The 15,829-nt window shown below is 34.4% G+C and overlaps 2 protein-coding genes across 2 annotated transcripts; one reads left to right on the forward strand and one right to left on the reverse strand.

Annotated features, from left to right (window-relative positions):
- Nucleotides 1–62: 62 nt before the first annotated feature.
- Nucleotides 63–968, forward strand: LOC138402604 (rho GTPase-activating protein gacZ-like). Its single transcript, XM_069499847.1, has one exon. It carries the CDS (start codon nucleotides 63–65, stop codon nucleotides 966–968), a length of 906 nt encoding a protein of 301 aa, XP_069355948.1.
- A 486-nt stretch (nucleotides 969–1,454) lies between these two features.
- On the reverse strand, nucleotides 1,455–7,612 carry LOC117983744 (uncharacterized). Its single transcript, XM_034970354.2, has 7 exons — nucleotides 4,401–7,612; nucleotides 4,094–4,305; nucleotides 3,295–3,499; nucleotides 2,935–3,056; nucleotides 2,592–2,770; nucleotides 2,302–2,411; nucleotides 1,455–1,775 (listed from the first exon to the last, which is right to left on the reverse strand). Exons 1-7 carry the CDS (start codon nucleotides 7,471–7,473, stop codon nucleotides 1,474–1,476), a joined length of 4,203 nt encoding a protein of 1,400 aa, XP_034826245.1. The 5' UTR covers nucleotides 7,474–7,612; the 3' UTR covers nucleotides 1,455–1,473.
- Nucleotides 7,613–15,829: the final 8,217 nt, after the last annotated feature.

The raw sequence follows: 15,829 nt of genomic DNA on the forward strand, positions 1-15,829 counted from the left end.
AAAATTCAACTATTGCTATAACAAGATTACTAAACGGTAGCGATACTGGTATAAATGAAAATATGGAAACAGAAAATAGTGTAGAATCTAAGTTATTATTATCATGCAATTTCTCAAGAGATATTCCACAAACTGAACCTAACAATGAAGCGATGATTACTACAGAAAACGAAATTTCAGACAATTTAGTAACATTAGCAGGAAATTCAACTAGTCCTAAAACAACATTAGTAAACAGTAGTGATATAATAGAAAATGTTAAAGCAGGTAATAGTTTAGGATCTATGTTATTGTTGCCTGTCAATTTCTCAAGAGATATTTCCCAAAATGTAAAAGAAAATGAACAACTTGTTAAAAATACTACTTACCCTAACAACGAAGCTACGATTAGTGCAGAAAATAATACTTCAAACAATTTAGAAACGTCGGCGAGAAATTCGACTAGCACTAAAACAACATTAGTAAACAGTAATGATACTGGTATAATGCCAAACAATTTTTCAATAGATATTTCACAAAATGTAAAACTTGATAAGCAATTCATTAAAAATACCACGTACCCCAATATTGAAGCGTCAGTTAGTAAAGGAAGCAATGTTTCGGACTATTTAATAATATTAGCGGAAGAGACTAAATGCATGAACACATCTGAGAATAGTAATGAAGCTGCAGTAATGGAAAATGGAAAATCAGGAAGCAGTCTAGAATTAACTTCATCACCACAAACCAATTTTTCGAAGGACTCACAAAACGCACCTCAGGCAGAGCAAATAAACAAAAGTACTCTTTTTTCCCAAATTGAAGCAACTGCAAGAAGAGAAAATGATATCCCAGATTATCTTATAACATTAACAAGAGAATCAAATCCTATAAGTACATCAGTGAATACTAACGAAAATGATAAAATAATAGAAAATTACGAGGATGATGAAGATTATATTGATGAAACTTCTAATGACATACAATAAAAACTAGTGATAAAATAAAATAAATGATTTAATCTAGTGCTCCTTTTTTGTTTAATTTGTAACCTTACCTTCTTTTTCTCCTTCGAGAAAACCCTAAACCACCATTTTCCCCCATTTTCATGACAGATTCTTTTATCTGACTGTTCTTCTAGAAAGCGATGTAAAAGTCACATAATTTCATTTGCTATAAGTGCGTCAATGATATTAATTGATTGGTATTAATTCACGCAAAACTGCGATTAAAATTTCATAGAAAATAAAACTGATGGTCTTAGATCGTTCTGTCCAAAATCCGGTAAATTGCGGTCAAGCGTAAGTTTGATATTACTTATCAAAAAATAATTAAAAAATATTTATTTCATGTAGCCCAACTTGTGGCTTTCACTGCGGTTCGGGAAGCAAATTCTACTGAGAAGAAATGAAACTACTTATATTAATAAACTTGTTAAATAATGTTTATTCTAATTCACATTAATATGACAAAGCAACAAAACATATGAAATCGTTAAAGAGTCCCACAGAGGATACAAAAACAATAATTTTTGAATAGTAAAGGTATTTCATGATCTGTTATAAAATTTCTGTCTGGTCTCACACTACTAAATGGGTTATATTTTATTTCGGAAACTACATTAAAATCAACTCTTGCACATTCTCTTACTTTCCCCAGATCCCTCCTTAACTCTTCAATCGAGTAGGAGGTCAGAACAAACGGGACTCGTTGTTTTAAAATGCTGTTTATTGTAGATGGCCATGTCTCTATGTTATATGCGAATGCTCTATGTATATTTTGGTTGAAAGCACAAACTGAAAAAAAAACTAAAACAATTGTATGCTATAAAAAGTACTTGTATCATAGCGGTCCTTGCTAAAGAGGAATGGAAGTAATGCTTTCAAAACTAAATTATAAGTAGCGACTGGTTTAGGTATACCTATTCATCATTTCAACTCATCGTTGGCCCTCTGAGAACATTATGGAGAACTCTCAGGCATGCAGGTTTCCTCACGATGTTTGCCTTTGCCGTTAAAGCAAGTGATATTAAATCGCTTAAAATGCACATAGCTCCGAAAAGTTAGATCTGCGTGCCCGGGACCAAGACCCAGATCCCTCGAATAGGGAGCAGACGTCTTATTCACTGGGCTAACATCATTTTTTAGGTTTCCAAGATCAAGGCTAAGACTAAGGTTCCGTCTGTCCGTCCATCTGTCTGTATGTCTGTCAGCGCTGCATTTTCTGAACCGTAATAGGTAGGTGCCAGGGGGTCTGACTGCAGAGCCAAGCGCTAGTCTATTTAAATTTAAAAAACTTTTTAGGTTTAGGTGTTTTGATTACCTATATCAGGCGTGACGAAGCCATCGCTCGAGTAATAGTCGTGGTAATTTTCATTGTCATGAAAATCAAATAACACACGTCGTTTGTTTGTTTGACAGTTTTCACACAATCTGAAAACAATAAAATCATTTCTCGCTTTTTAGTATGGATTATCTCCTACCTTTTTGTACATACACAAAATACTGCTATCACACTATTTAGACCGAGCTTTTATTAAAAACATTTATTGAAGCGAAACTAACCGCGTAAGAAAGACTTATGAAAATTGATATAATTGATAATTATCTTACTTAATCTTCGCGAGCAAATCCAGTGGCAGCTTAGAGGAATTTATATCCGGACCCACCATCACCACCCTCAGGTCTTTAACGTCAGACCGCAGATGCAAAAAGAATGTCTCCCACTTGTTGAGGGAATCTGCTTCGAATGGAAGCTCAGCACCGACTACGTGGATTGTGAAGGTTAAATTCTGTATAAAATATAGACATAGAAAGAAAAAGTACAAATTTATTTAAGCTAAGTCTAATAACAGCTATCTGCATGCTAAATTTCAGACTAATCCGTCCAGTAGTTTGAGTTGTGCGTTGATAGACCAGTCAGTCAGCTTTTCGTTTAATATATTTAGATTCTAACCTTTTTCATCCCATTGGCGCAGGTAGAATTCATCTTGCTGGAATGGATTTGATAGCTGTAGGCCGCGGTCAACGGAGCAGTTGCGATTTGCGTTAAAGCTGCGTATTGGATGTCATCCATATCTGTAAATTAAGGAAATCATACCTTACTGCTTTACACCTTTTGCCTTAATATACAATGAACCAAAAGCATAGACTTATATACTTCGGGCATTAGAGATGCGCTATCCATATTTTTGATTAAGCAAAGCGAGGTCTCCTATCCCAGTTGGGTGAATTTTCAATTTTGAGTTCGTCTGTTCGTCTGTCCGTCGCTCTGTCGATAATTTTAGATACGTATATTATGTACTTCTATTCTCACCAATTTTCTCTTCATAGATTGACCCCAAAACGTCATTTATATTCCCTGGCATTTGATAATGGTTCAAGGCCCTCGTGGGACGTAGGGGTTCCAGCCGACCCTTCGTCAGTTGATAATTCACCAGCCTCTGATATAGAGCATATGATTTACACCAGCGCTGATGCGATGGCGGCAAATGCTCTGGATGTTCGATACAGTAAGATAGCTGCAATTTTTGATACAACAACATTAGTATTGCAATTTCTTTACATTTTTATATAAGAATTAGCTGTAGCCTGTAAGGTTGTAACTGTGATTTTATGAATTCAGCATGAAAACTTGATCCATACAATAATAATATAATGTTATAAACGCGAAAGTGTGTCTGTCTGTTTGCTAGCTTTTTACAGCCCATCTGCTTACTTATTCGTTAACTCAGTGTCTAACACTGAATGATAGCCACCGAGCATATTTGATATTTATTTTTAAACCATCAAAGGTTTTTTTGGCAAATTTATACGAAAATTTATTTTAATATCACTCAATGAAGCAATATTTATTATAGCAATATAATTATGTCAAATGAGCTCGGTGGCTATCATTTAATGTTAGACACTGAGCAAATCACTCCGCTGGTCATCAGTTTTTGACGCAATTTGGTACAGAGGTAGCTTGCATGACAGGAAAGGACAATATAGGCTACTTTTTGTCCCGAAAAATTAAACAGTTCCCACGGGATTTTAATAAAGCCGCTGACGAGGTTACGGGCATCATCTAGTTAACTGTAAAATATTGACGCAGAATTTTTCTAAAATATTACTTGACCACATCCCGTACAATCCTTCAATTGTCCCTGTTTCCATTGTCTACATTTCACATCAGAACATAATCTGGGATACAGAAGCGCCTCTTGTTCCCAAGGCACCAATTTTCTATTTAAAATCTTCTCACACGATAGTATAGTTTCCATTCTTAACACGCGATAGTTGTGACCCAAAATGTTTTGGGTACCCGCGTAGATATGTTTTTGTTCTGAAATTGTAGAAAAAATTAAATCAATGTTTTAAGTATTTTTAACGCTAAACGAGTTTGAATAATTTACCTTTAAATACCTACTCATTATTTACCTTTTAAATGCGCTATGGTACACACTGCAAAGCATAACGATTGATGCTGTGACCAATCTTCATCTTTATGTTTTTGGCTGCAGTAAAACACTAAAGAGCAAAATGTACAAGGCACCCTATGAACCAAATCCTTTTTACATACATGACATGTGTTCTGGAGAAATACCTTACGAAAACTGTACTTATAGATTAAGTCTTCATTTGTTTTCATTAGGTAAGTTGAATCATCTCTATTCGATTCTTTTATTAATTTTTTGTTGTTGTCAATCAGTGATTTCTTATTCGCAGCCTGTTCAATTTCAACTGAATCTTTAATCTTTACTTTAGCTTGTATTGAATTAGGTGGCTTACTCTTTTCCTTTTTAAAATCTGTTTTATTCGATGATGCAGGAATATTTGGGTAGCCTAATAAGTTTTTTGGACGTGAAATGGGATTTTGTTTCTCTTTTAATTCATTTTTGTCTTGTTTTTCTTCTCCTTCGCTATCTTCTGCTGGTGAAATTATGTTTATTTGTGGATTGTTCTGGTATTGTGATGAATTCAATGGCTGAGTAGCATCTTTAACTATTATTTCAAAAGTTTGGTTAATATCATCAACACTAGACGTTAAAGCGTCTTCAAAATTTTCTATAGGATCAAAAGACATATCGTTTTGAGAATGCTCTGTGTCTTTTTCACCACCTAATGTTTGTTGTTTGCCTTTTTCTTTAGTGCTTTCTGACTTTTGGTTACCTTCTTTTTCAATAGTTGTAGTTTGAGTTCTAGAAATCACGGATGTATTTGTACTCGAGTTAGTAGTTACGACTTCTTTTTTCCCTTTCTTTTTGGATTTATTTTTACCTTTATCTCTTCTTGCTGGGCAAACGGGTGCAACTTTTTGTACATCAGCAGCAGATTTAGTCTCATTACTGTCACTTATTAAAGAAACATATGAAGTTTCTACTAATAATGGATTATTCATCAAATCAACATTTTTATCATCAGTTTTAACCTGTTCATTTTCTTTAAACTCAAGATTTTTTTTCGATTCGTCAGTTTTTTTACCAGTTTCAACCACTTTGTCACCTTTTTTGTCACTAACGTTTAGAGAACTTTCTAGATCATCATTTTTATTTTTGTCAGTTTGTAGTGGATCCGTAGTCTGATTTTGAAATAATTCTTCAAATTCTTTGTCAACTTCGGTATCACTTTTTTCAGTAGCAGTTAATTCAGCCAATGATCTTTCGATTGAACGTTTCAACTCTTCCATATCTCGATTCACCTCATACATTTTGGATTTAATATCAATATTTTCAGAAGTTCGCTTTTCTTCAGATTGTAATATAATATTGTCTGTACTACTGCTAGGTTGTAGATCTATTCCTGTTACATTTTTGATGTCGAGATCAATTAATTTTGTTTCTGGTGATTCTCCCGATCCTTGTATAATTGGTGTTGAAGTATAGATTGGAATATCTAACCTGACTTCTTCTGTTGGTGTAATCTCTTGAATATATGTGTTATTATTATTGTCGATATGTTGTTGGCTCGTAGATCGCGGATATTCAATCAAATCTGGGATGATAATTTTATGTACCTCTAGATCTTCAGACTTGACTCCAATTAAATTTTTCGTACATTTTGAGTCTGAATTTTGTGCATCTTTTTCATTGTCAACCGTTTGGCATAGATCTGACGTAAATACACTTTTGTTTCGCTTTTTCTTACCTTTACCTGTCCTGACTTCAACAAACTCTAAATCATCTAAATTTTTGGATGATGTTTCTGGTTTCTGTTTATTTTCAGACAACTCACTTGAATCTTTAGATCCATTATCTATTTCTTGTTTTGTTGATTTCACTGACTGACCAATTTCAATAACTTGAATATCATTATCATCACTTTTAAATATCTCTGGAATAGATGAGGTTGTAATCATATCTATTGAAACAGCATTATCTGGATGATATTCGTTTTCGACGGTATTTATTTTCTTAACTAGTACATCCGCCGTCAAAACCTGTTTGTTAATGTTCTCGCTGGTTTCGATTTCAAAATTATGTTCCATTGAAGTTTTTACTGACTCACTTTCTGACTTATTTCGAGGTTTCTTTTGAACAGGCTTAACAATTTTGGCTTTAGGTTTTGTTGTTTCTTTCATAATTGTTATATTTTCATAATTTTCTAAGAGGGTTATATCCTCCTTAGAAGTGCTTTTTATATTTTTTTCCGAAGTGGCTTGTTCACATTTTTCCACGTCGATATGATTTTCAGGTGGATGCTTTTTACATTTTTTATTCTTTTTTTTAATTGATTCTACAGATTTTATTTCCTCGGAAACCTGATCCGGGTTTATGAGTGATATCAACTCAGTGGTCTCTTTCGTTTCAGCCTTTATTTGCTGTATTTCTGTACTATCCTTATTATCAGTTTCATTTGCAGTGCTCGAAGGTTCAATTAATTTTTGAAAAGCCATTGTACAAGGGTCGTAGTTAGCAGATTTCTCTGAATCATGGCGATGTTTCTTCTTTTTCTTTTTCTTACAAGGTGCATCTTCTTTATGGGCAACAGCAATGTTTTCAGGCAATATTTGTATATCAGCCGGGTCTTGTTTATCTGTTTCAAATTTTACATCAGTTTCTTTTTCACATTCTTTATTTTCACATTTCAAAATCACCACCTGAGAATGACTATCTAAATTTTCTTTTAAATTTTCATCCTGTTTTTTAGCCTTTTTTTTCTTTTTTCGAACACAAGGTGATATCGGAATATTTTCTGTCACATTTTCAATATTTGCCGATACGTCTTTGATCTCTTTTATTTCAACATTTTCTTCCATAGTTTTCATATTATCTTCAAATAATGGTTCTTTTTTCTTACTATTTTTACTTCGTTTGGGTTTTTTAGGAACATCATTCATCGATTGATCATTTTCTATGATGGTAATTGATTCTGTTACTATTTCTGGCACTCTCGTTTCATCTGTATTTAAAGTCTCTGACATGGGAACTTCAGTATTACCTATATTTTCTTCTTGAGTTGTTTTGGTAGCTAGTTTAACGCGACTTTTACCTTTATTTTTCTTGTTATTCATCCTATTATACTAGTGCACTGTCACTGAATAATTAACTACAACAAACTTTCACTATTATAAAATCAAATCGGATCTCAACACTCGAATCGACTGTTCGATACTAATTTCTACGTTCGTCTGATCGAATTGTGTGTCAGTTGTTATTCTCGTCCTAAAATTTCAACGTGACATCCTACCATAAAATGTCACTTGTTATATTTAGTATTGCGTTTTGGCTTCAAAGCCGTTAGACATAAGTTTCAATTTTGGCGAGCGATTGAAAATTTTCAACATACCGTGAGCAACTAGGAAGAGTGGCCTGCCAAAAGTGCATTTGCTCTATTACGAATCTAAAAATATCTGGAATATACTACTAATTACTTTTGCGCCTAGCTACGTAACAAATAAATTATCATCGAAATTCGAACCGAATCAACTTTTTTAACCATACAAGCTTTATGAGGCATATCACAACTTACCAGTACTTTTGTGAAATTATTCATCCAAGTTTTGTGAAGGGATAATATGACTCTTAACTTTTTAATAATGGGCTTGAACAACAGTTCAATTTTTTGACAATAGGAAGCTTTATCTGACACAATCTGTCTTGTAAATAAAATTGGAATGACCTAAATAAATCTTTCATAAAAAAGTGTTCAAAGGCAACCCTCGCTCTGTCGATAAAAAATATTTTCACTGCAGTTTGAGCGATAAAGGATAATGAGTCTTATGATATCGGCTAAAAGACGGATTGTTCCATTAATTCATACGATAGCACGTCATTTTGATGGAGTGGCCCCCGCTTTAAAATGCTAATGAAGAAGGGTTGGCGCACCCTAAAAGTGTATTATAGTTCATGAGACGATGACGAAGGATTTACAAGTAATTTTTACACTTACTATTAGGTAAGTGTTAAATGCTGTGTAGCTTATAAGTATCAGATGCAGGGTTCAATCCTCAACTGAAGTGTTGAATGCTGCTAAAACTAGCTTTAGGAGATGCCTCATACAATCAATTTTCAGGTGGTTTTACTGCCTAGACAAAACCGTGGAAAGTGTATGGTTTCGTCTTGATATTGATTACAAAATAATATGAGCTTTTTTTTAATAGTTCCGGAACATCTTCTGGATAATAAATTTACTATGCGCGAGTTCAATAACTGTTTAATAAACAAAATCGCAAAATCTCAAAAAAATCCATTTTTCCTTTTTTTAATTGGTCACTCATAATAAATCCCAGTATGCATTTTGAATAATCTTGAAGAAATGAATCGTGGTGTGTACCTGTTTTATGCAATACATTATACAACTTAAAGAAGTTTATATAAGGTAGCTGGTTGCGAATCGAATTTTATAATTTTACTTTTGCAGAAATAGTAAAAGTCGCAAAAATATATAAAAAATTGTAATTTTTTAAGCTGAGTGAGTTCATTGTTTACCGATGCATTTCTTATAGCTTTTTGTCACTCAAGAAAGTTCGACCGACTGCAATCACTGCCTGTAACGAGTGAATAGACTCGTTATTATTATAGATAGTTCACGTTAAAATCGATTCACTCTCACAGATGCACTTTTTGTTTTTTTCTTGTCATCTCTTAGACTAAAAAGGCTGGAAGGGTAAAACCGCGTCCCCTACGCTGCGAGGGAAGATAAAAGACACCGCGTACCTAAACTAATTATAACTGCGTGTACGAATTCGGACATGCGCCAATTACCTACTTATGTGGAAAAGGTTTTAATTTTATTGAATAAATTGCATGTATCGTTGCGCACATGTGGAAAAAGTGAAACTTTTTAAAAAGTATTTTTTTTAAATTAGTGTATTAGTAAAATACATTTTAAAAAGTTATTAAATTCACTATAGGCACACGCCTGAGCACAATCACACCTGATGGAAAGTGAAGATGTGGCCTAAGAGATAACAGGCTCATTATGAACGCATCATAATAATTAATCCATCGTCGGTTCACTACACTACACGCACGGGTCTTCTTTCAGTATGAGAATGGTTTGGCCAAAGTCACGCTACTCGCACGCGCATTATGTCATTCAAGTTATTCATATCATTTGCTTTGACGGTGAAGGAAAACACTGTGAGGAAACCTGCATACTCAAGAGCTCTCCATAATGTTCTCAACGGTGTGTGAAGTCTGCCAATCTACACTTGGCCAGCGTGGTGGACTATGGTTTAAAAGTTATTATGGTATTATTATTTTATAGGTAACTAGCTTAAGCTCGCGACTTCTTCCGCGTGGACTACACAAATTTCAAACCTCTATTTCACCCCCGGTGTTGAATTTTCAGAATTCCTTTCTTAGCGAATGACTACGTCATAATAACTATCTGCATGCCAAACTTCAGCCCGATCCGTCCAGTACTTTGAGCTGTGCGTTGATAGATCAGTCAGTCAGTCAGTCAGTCAGTCACCTTTTCCTTTTATATATTTAGATGTCTGTAAACTGGTTCGGAGGAAGGTAACTATACACTCGTAACACAAGTTACTTATTAAATAGGTACCTATGTGTCTAAGCAGTAAGCTGTAAGCACTCCTGTGTAGGTACATGAACTAAACTAAAAATGTAATTAGATTTTTGTCTAATTTTAAGGAGTTTTCAACTGTGAATATATTGTGGAAATAAATTGATTTGAAAATTGAACTCAGATTATACATATTATAGCATTATTTATGAAGTCCATCTCTACCTTAGTTAACTGGTCGTGATACGAAATCCGCACATGTTTGGCGCGTGCTCTAGCTGGGGAAATGCCACAGAGTAGGTCCATCTAATGAATTTTGAAGTCAGATAGTAGAGTTTTTACCCGACTACGGCAAAAACGGGCAATTATACGTGTGTTTGTTTGTCTATCGGTTTATCGGTTCCCTCGTAGTTGCCAAACTACTCACTAATAGGTATCGTTAGTTTTGTCTTTGCGTTCTCACTGCCATTCGTGTCGTTGCGTGAGAGGCGATAATGACGTCACGACAATCCAATATGGCGGATATGATAAACAAAAGATATTTACCTACCTAAAAGTAAGTAATTTGTTGAAGAACTAAAAAAAACGTGGTTGCTTGCTCTGTGTCTCCATGCAAATGGGGGACACGAAATATTAATGGCCTGTTGAATAATTCTTTGCATAAAAACGTATTATTATGAGTGCGGTGCGTGACTACTGCCTAACGCACGGCTTAGGTTTGATTCCCGTGCGATATCGAACTTCGGAACAGCTGACCGGTAGTTTTTGTTTGTTACTCATTTATTATTTTGCGTTTTAGTAGGTACCTAATTACTTTAACGACATAAATAATCATAAAATAATACACTAGACATGTGATGTTACGGAGGTTCTATTCCAATTCCGAAAGGTCGAAACTTCTTATTGATTTTGCACCTTCGGTTTTGACAAAAACCGGCAGTCATATCGGAGGTCGAATATGCTGAATGAATATTACTTATGTGCCTAATACTTCAAATAATTATATAATTTTAGAAAACTTATTAAACTAATATGCCTTAATATTATTTTTAACGATGTGTTCTAATGTTTGTACCACAGAATTATTTCCAGAAGTCCTGTGAAAAAATCACTGCAATAGTGAGACAAAAAATCTCAGTAGACATTATGATAGTTCTGTCAACAGAACAACTGGGAATAAACGAAATTCTCTTCTTAGAGCTGTAGTAAAATACGAACATAATCGTCACGGTTCACAAATCCTAGTACCTACTACCTACCTATTAGGTTATATTCGGCCTACAAACAACGATCGCCTGAGTCATTGACCTCCGCGAGGGGGTGGAAACCACCCTGATTGTGTTTGTGTATGTTTCCATACTTACTTAGAATCACGTGTACCTAGTACCTACATAGTCAACATTTTTTTCACTATATAAAAATAAAAGATAGGTTAGTATCTACTCTTTCCATATCCATACCTACTTGCATGCTCATAATACTCTACTACCTCAGAGCGATTACGCAATACATTTCCGTGCATTTCCGTCATCCGAGGTCTGTCCGTCATCCGTGAGAATACCAACGAATATCTACGACATAATATGTCATAAGCTCCCATACAAAACAAAAAGGAACGTATTTTCACGTACTCGGATCGGATGAGTGCGTAACCGCCGTTATGCGTCTTCTGACATGCACTTGACCAGTTTTATTTATTAAATATATTTTTTACACATTTAGAAAAGGATTTTTAATCAATGGAACCATGCTCCTAACAGTGGCTGAAAAAGCCACTGGCTACCCTAATAAACACATTTACAGCTGAAATTCAACCTTATTATCGTGTAACAAATCCTGTTTTACCTCACCATAAAGAAAAGCTTCCATTAAATAAAATATTAGTTGGTAGCAATAGAAATTGAACGTTGCTGCAAAATTATTAGGTTTATTTCAGCTTGCATCCAAATAAAATATCTTGTACATAGAAGTTGTTGGAAAATAAACTGAAGTCGTAACGAAATTAGAATTAAATTTGTAGACTACAGATTTTTATGTAACAAAGTTTGTAGTAGATAAGGACACGGGTACCAAATGGGAAGTAAATGTTATTCATTCTACTATCACGCTTTTTTTATTAAAAAAAAATTATTCCTGTATTGGTTTGACGGTGGTTTGACTATCCAGTATTTGATATAACAGAACTGTAAAAGATTAAGAAATAATTACTTATGTTGGTGAAACTTTATCAATTACAAAATCATAGGACCTTTTTTGCCTTAGGTACCTATTAGGTAGGGCATATCTAATAGTATTTCGAATAGGTATAGTCCGGTATACTTATTAGTTATTACTATTAAATTCGCTACAAGAGGTACAGGAGTAAAAACTTCTTAAATCCCCACGGCATAGGAGAGCAGTACTCTGCTTCATCAGGATTGAGGGTTCGGACTTGGAATTCTATTATGAAGTCGTTGCTTGGTACCTATAATATCAAATCACCATCAACAGTTCCTAAATTCTCATGTCATAGGAGTTCAGTATACTGCATCACCAGGGTTGAAGAGTTGGGACTTGGAGTTTTGTAATGAAGTTAATGCTTGGCATCTACAATCAACAGTTCCTGAATCTCCATAACTTAGGCAGCAGCATCAGAATTAAGGAGTTGAATAAATCGGGACCATCTCGCGAAATTCTTCTATTGATTGAAAAATTATAATAATTATCAATTATTAATAATATAATTAATATAAATAAAATTATTATTTAGGTAAGTAGTAGGTACAGAAAAAAAAATTGAGAACCTCTTCCTTTTTTAGAAGTCGGTTAAAAATGCATATTTATATACCTAAATACCTATAGAAAGGCCTTTATATCATTCAGTTCCATAAGAGTTCCAGTATTCTCAAAAGTACAGTTTAGTCCGAAATTCGGACTAACTTGTAGCTTCGCGCAAGTTCGCCATTTGGAGTCCGAGAAGGTTAAACTGTTCGTAGTCCTAGGTCAAGAAAAACACAGTATGGGTGCTTAGTGCCTATCAAAGTGTTAATTTACAAAAAGAACCACGTAACGAACCAAAGTTCGATAACTCTTGAACTATTGCCAACTCGAAGAATAAACTGCGAATTTTGATCCTGCAACGCTGCCAACATTATTAAAATTATTGTTTGAAAGAAATGTAGTTTAATAGAATTTACTTTTAATGGCTTATGTTTTGTCGCAGAGTTATGATAAATCCAGTTTAACATACCTACTTAATGATTTTGGAAAAATCTGAGTTTTGTTTAAAATCATGTAGGTACTTAATAAGTTAATTAATACCTAACTGATGAAGATCAAAAGTATTTGTAGTTTAAAACAAATCCTATACCTCTAATGGATTCATTCTTACCATAAACGTATGTATAAATTATTATTTAAAGCGTATGTAAAATATACAAAAATAATTTAACTAAAAAATTTTCAATACTTAGTAAGTAAGTATGTAAAACTCATAAATTAAGAATCAGTCCAACATAGCCCACACTTATTTCATTTGAATTGGAATTATTTTCGACACATTTTGTTGTTTCCGATACATTTGAAAGAATACCGACAGATATTTATCGGTTAATTTCGATTGCACCACATGACTATTAAAGAGCCGTAAAAAACAGGCAACACACGAAACGTCATTTTTGTCTCCGGGATTAAACATAGATTATACAAGCTACAGAAACAGTGCAAAACAGTATAGAAAAGGCATAGGTACGCCAGAACTGGGTTACTATGGTGGAATATCTCAAAATAACTAGGTTATACCTACTTATTTGAATTAAAATTACATCTCGCCATTTCGAGCACAGCGTTATACGCGTTTATTTTTGAAAATGGCTCGCCTTTGTGGAATAACGCGGGCGTGCAGTTGCGGCAGAGCGCTGAATTACCATTTAAATTGTTTCAGGCTACGGTATAGGGTTGCCACTAAATGAATTTCATCTATCTTTTATACATATAAAAGGAAAACTGTCTGAATGACACATCGACGTACAGCTCAGACCGCTGGATCTAAAAACTTAAGATTTTGCATCGAGTTTTCTCAGTATACTCGTAGACTCCGCTAGGAAAGAATTTAGAGAAATTCCATCCGTGCAAAACTGGGGCGAGTAAGATAGTCACCCACTACTTAAAAGTTGACACAGTAGTCTCTACACACACTACATTAACTAAAATGCTAGAATGTGATAATATCACAATGTCTTTGGTCATTTAACAAGGGCATGTTGATTCCAAGATCCCCTTTTAAGATGCCGTTTTCTTTCTTCTTGTTCAGGTGCCGCTTCGACTAGCGAAGGTTGGTAATCGCTTATATAAGTATACCTGTCGCGTCGCTCGGCGACATTCGCCAAGCAAGACATCTTTGTGAAACCAACGCCAGGTTCATTCTGGGTAGGTCAGTAGTTATGCAGCACCTATAAGTCTAAACCTATAAATCTACGGATTTACCGATTTACTTACAACTCTTAGGCTCGAGTCTAGATACTATCTTCAGCGATAAATTAAAACGGTGGTAAATTAAAACTACCTGACTATTCATAAATACTTGTAAAAAGTTTACATGAATAAAATCATTCTATTCTATTCTATTCTATTCGATAGTATCGCCCTGTGGAGATTGGCCAAAAAAGAGTTATGTCAAATTTGGTGGCAAGGCGAGACTATATTGTCGCGATTCTCTCGTCCGTTAAGATTTAGACAAATTAAGCTAATATTTAACTTAACTTCAAACAGACAGACAAACATGTGATTCAGTTATGGTACAGTTCAAATAACTACACAAGCTTTATTTGAGGTAGTTATTTCAAAATTACAGACAGACACTTCAATTTTATTTATTAGTTTTTATTTTAGGTATTAAAGTATAGAAGTATAGACAGGAAAACACCGCATCGACAAGTTATATTACAATTTACAAATGCATTTAATTAAATTTAAAACATTACATATATTATAAAAATTCCACACTAATAAACAAATAGTACTTACAAACAGTAGGTATTTTGAAAAAACAAATGGCAGATAAGCACTTAGGTATAAGTTGCCCTTTTTGCAAACAACCAAAAAGCAATCCATTCAACAACAAAAAAAACTGTTAACTTCAATATTTAAATCTATCAATATAATAGCAACTAATAAAAATAAACACGGATAAAGTAAACGAACTAACAGCATGAAATATTAAAGTCAATTTACTTGAGTCGCAGCCCTACCAAAGACTCAGGTAAAATCCCACCGAGCAATCTAACTTGCAAAACGGTCCCGACACTGTAGGCAGGTGTATAGGTGCGTGTATATGAAGCAATATTTATATTAAGGAACTAAAACTATAGAGAGAGCCAGCGTGTGCCAGATCTTCGTTATTTTATAAAAGCTAAAAGTTTATCTGCGTATTGTCCCCAACACTGGGAGGAACGTTTCTTTGGATCATGGTGGTTTTGGGAGATAACAAGTAATAAAGGGGTAAAAAATCTTACGTCAAAGTAAAAAGTCTAATTTTTTTATATTTTCTTCGGATAGTATTAGAAAATCACGTCATGCATTGCCAGACACTTACACGGAGTTCATAGTCAAGATAGAAGCTTTTTAGAAGACCATTCAGACGACAAGTGTCATATTCAACCTTAATAATACATTGCATTAAGGTTGAATATGACACGTCATCTGAATGCTCCTTTACAGAAGTGCCTATCTTGACTATAAATTTTGTCTGGTGGGAGGCTTCGGCCGTGGCTAGTTACCACCCTATCGGCAAAGCCGTGCCGCCAAGCGATTTAGCGTTCCGGTGCGATGCCGTGTAGAAACCAACGGGGATATGGGTTTAATAAAAAACTGTTATACCCCTTCCAGGTTAGCCCGCTACCATCTTAGACTGCATCATCACT

This window comes from Maniola hyperantus, chromosome 7 (genome assembly GCF_902806685.2).
Source record: "Maniola hyperantus chromosome 7, iAphHyp1.2, whole genome shotgun sequence".
Classification (NCBI taxonomy): domain Eukaryota; kingdom Metazoa; phylum Arthropoda; class Insecta; order Lepidoptera; family Nymphalidae; genus Maniola; species Maniola hyperantus.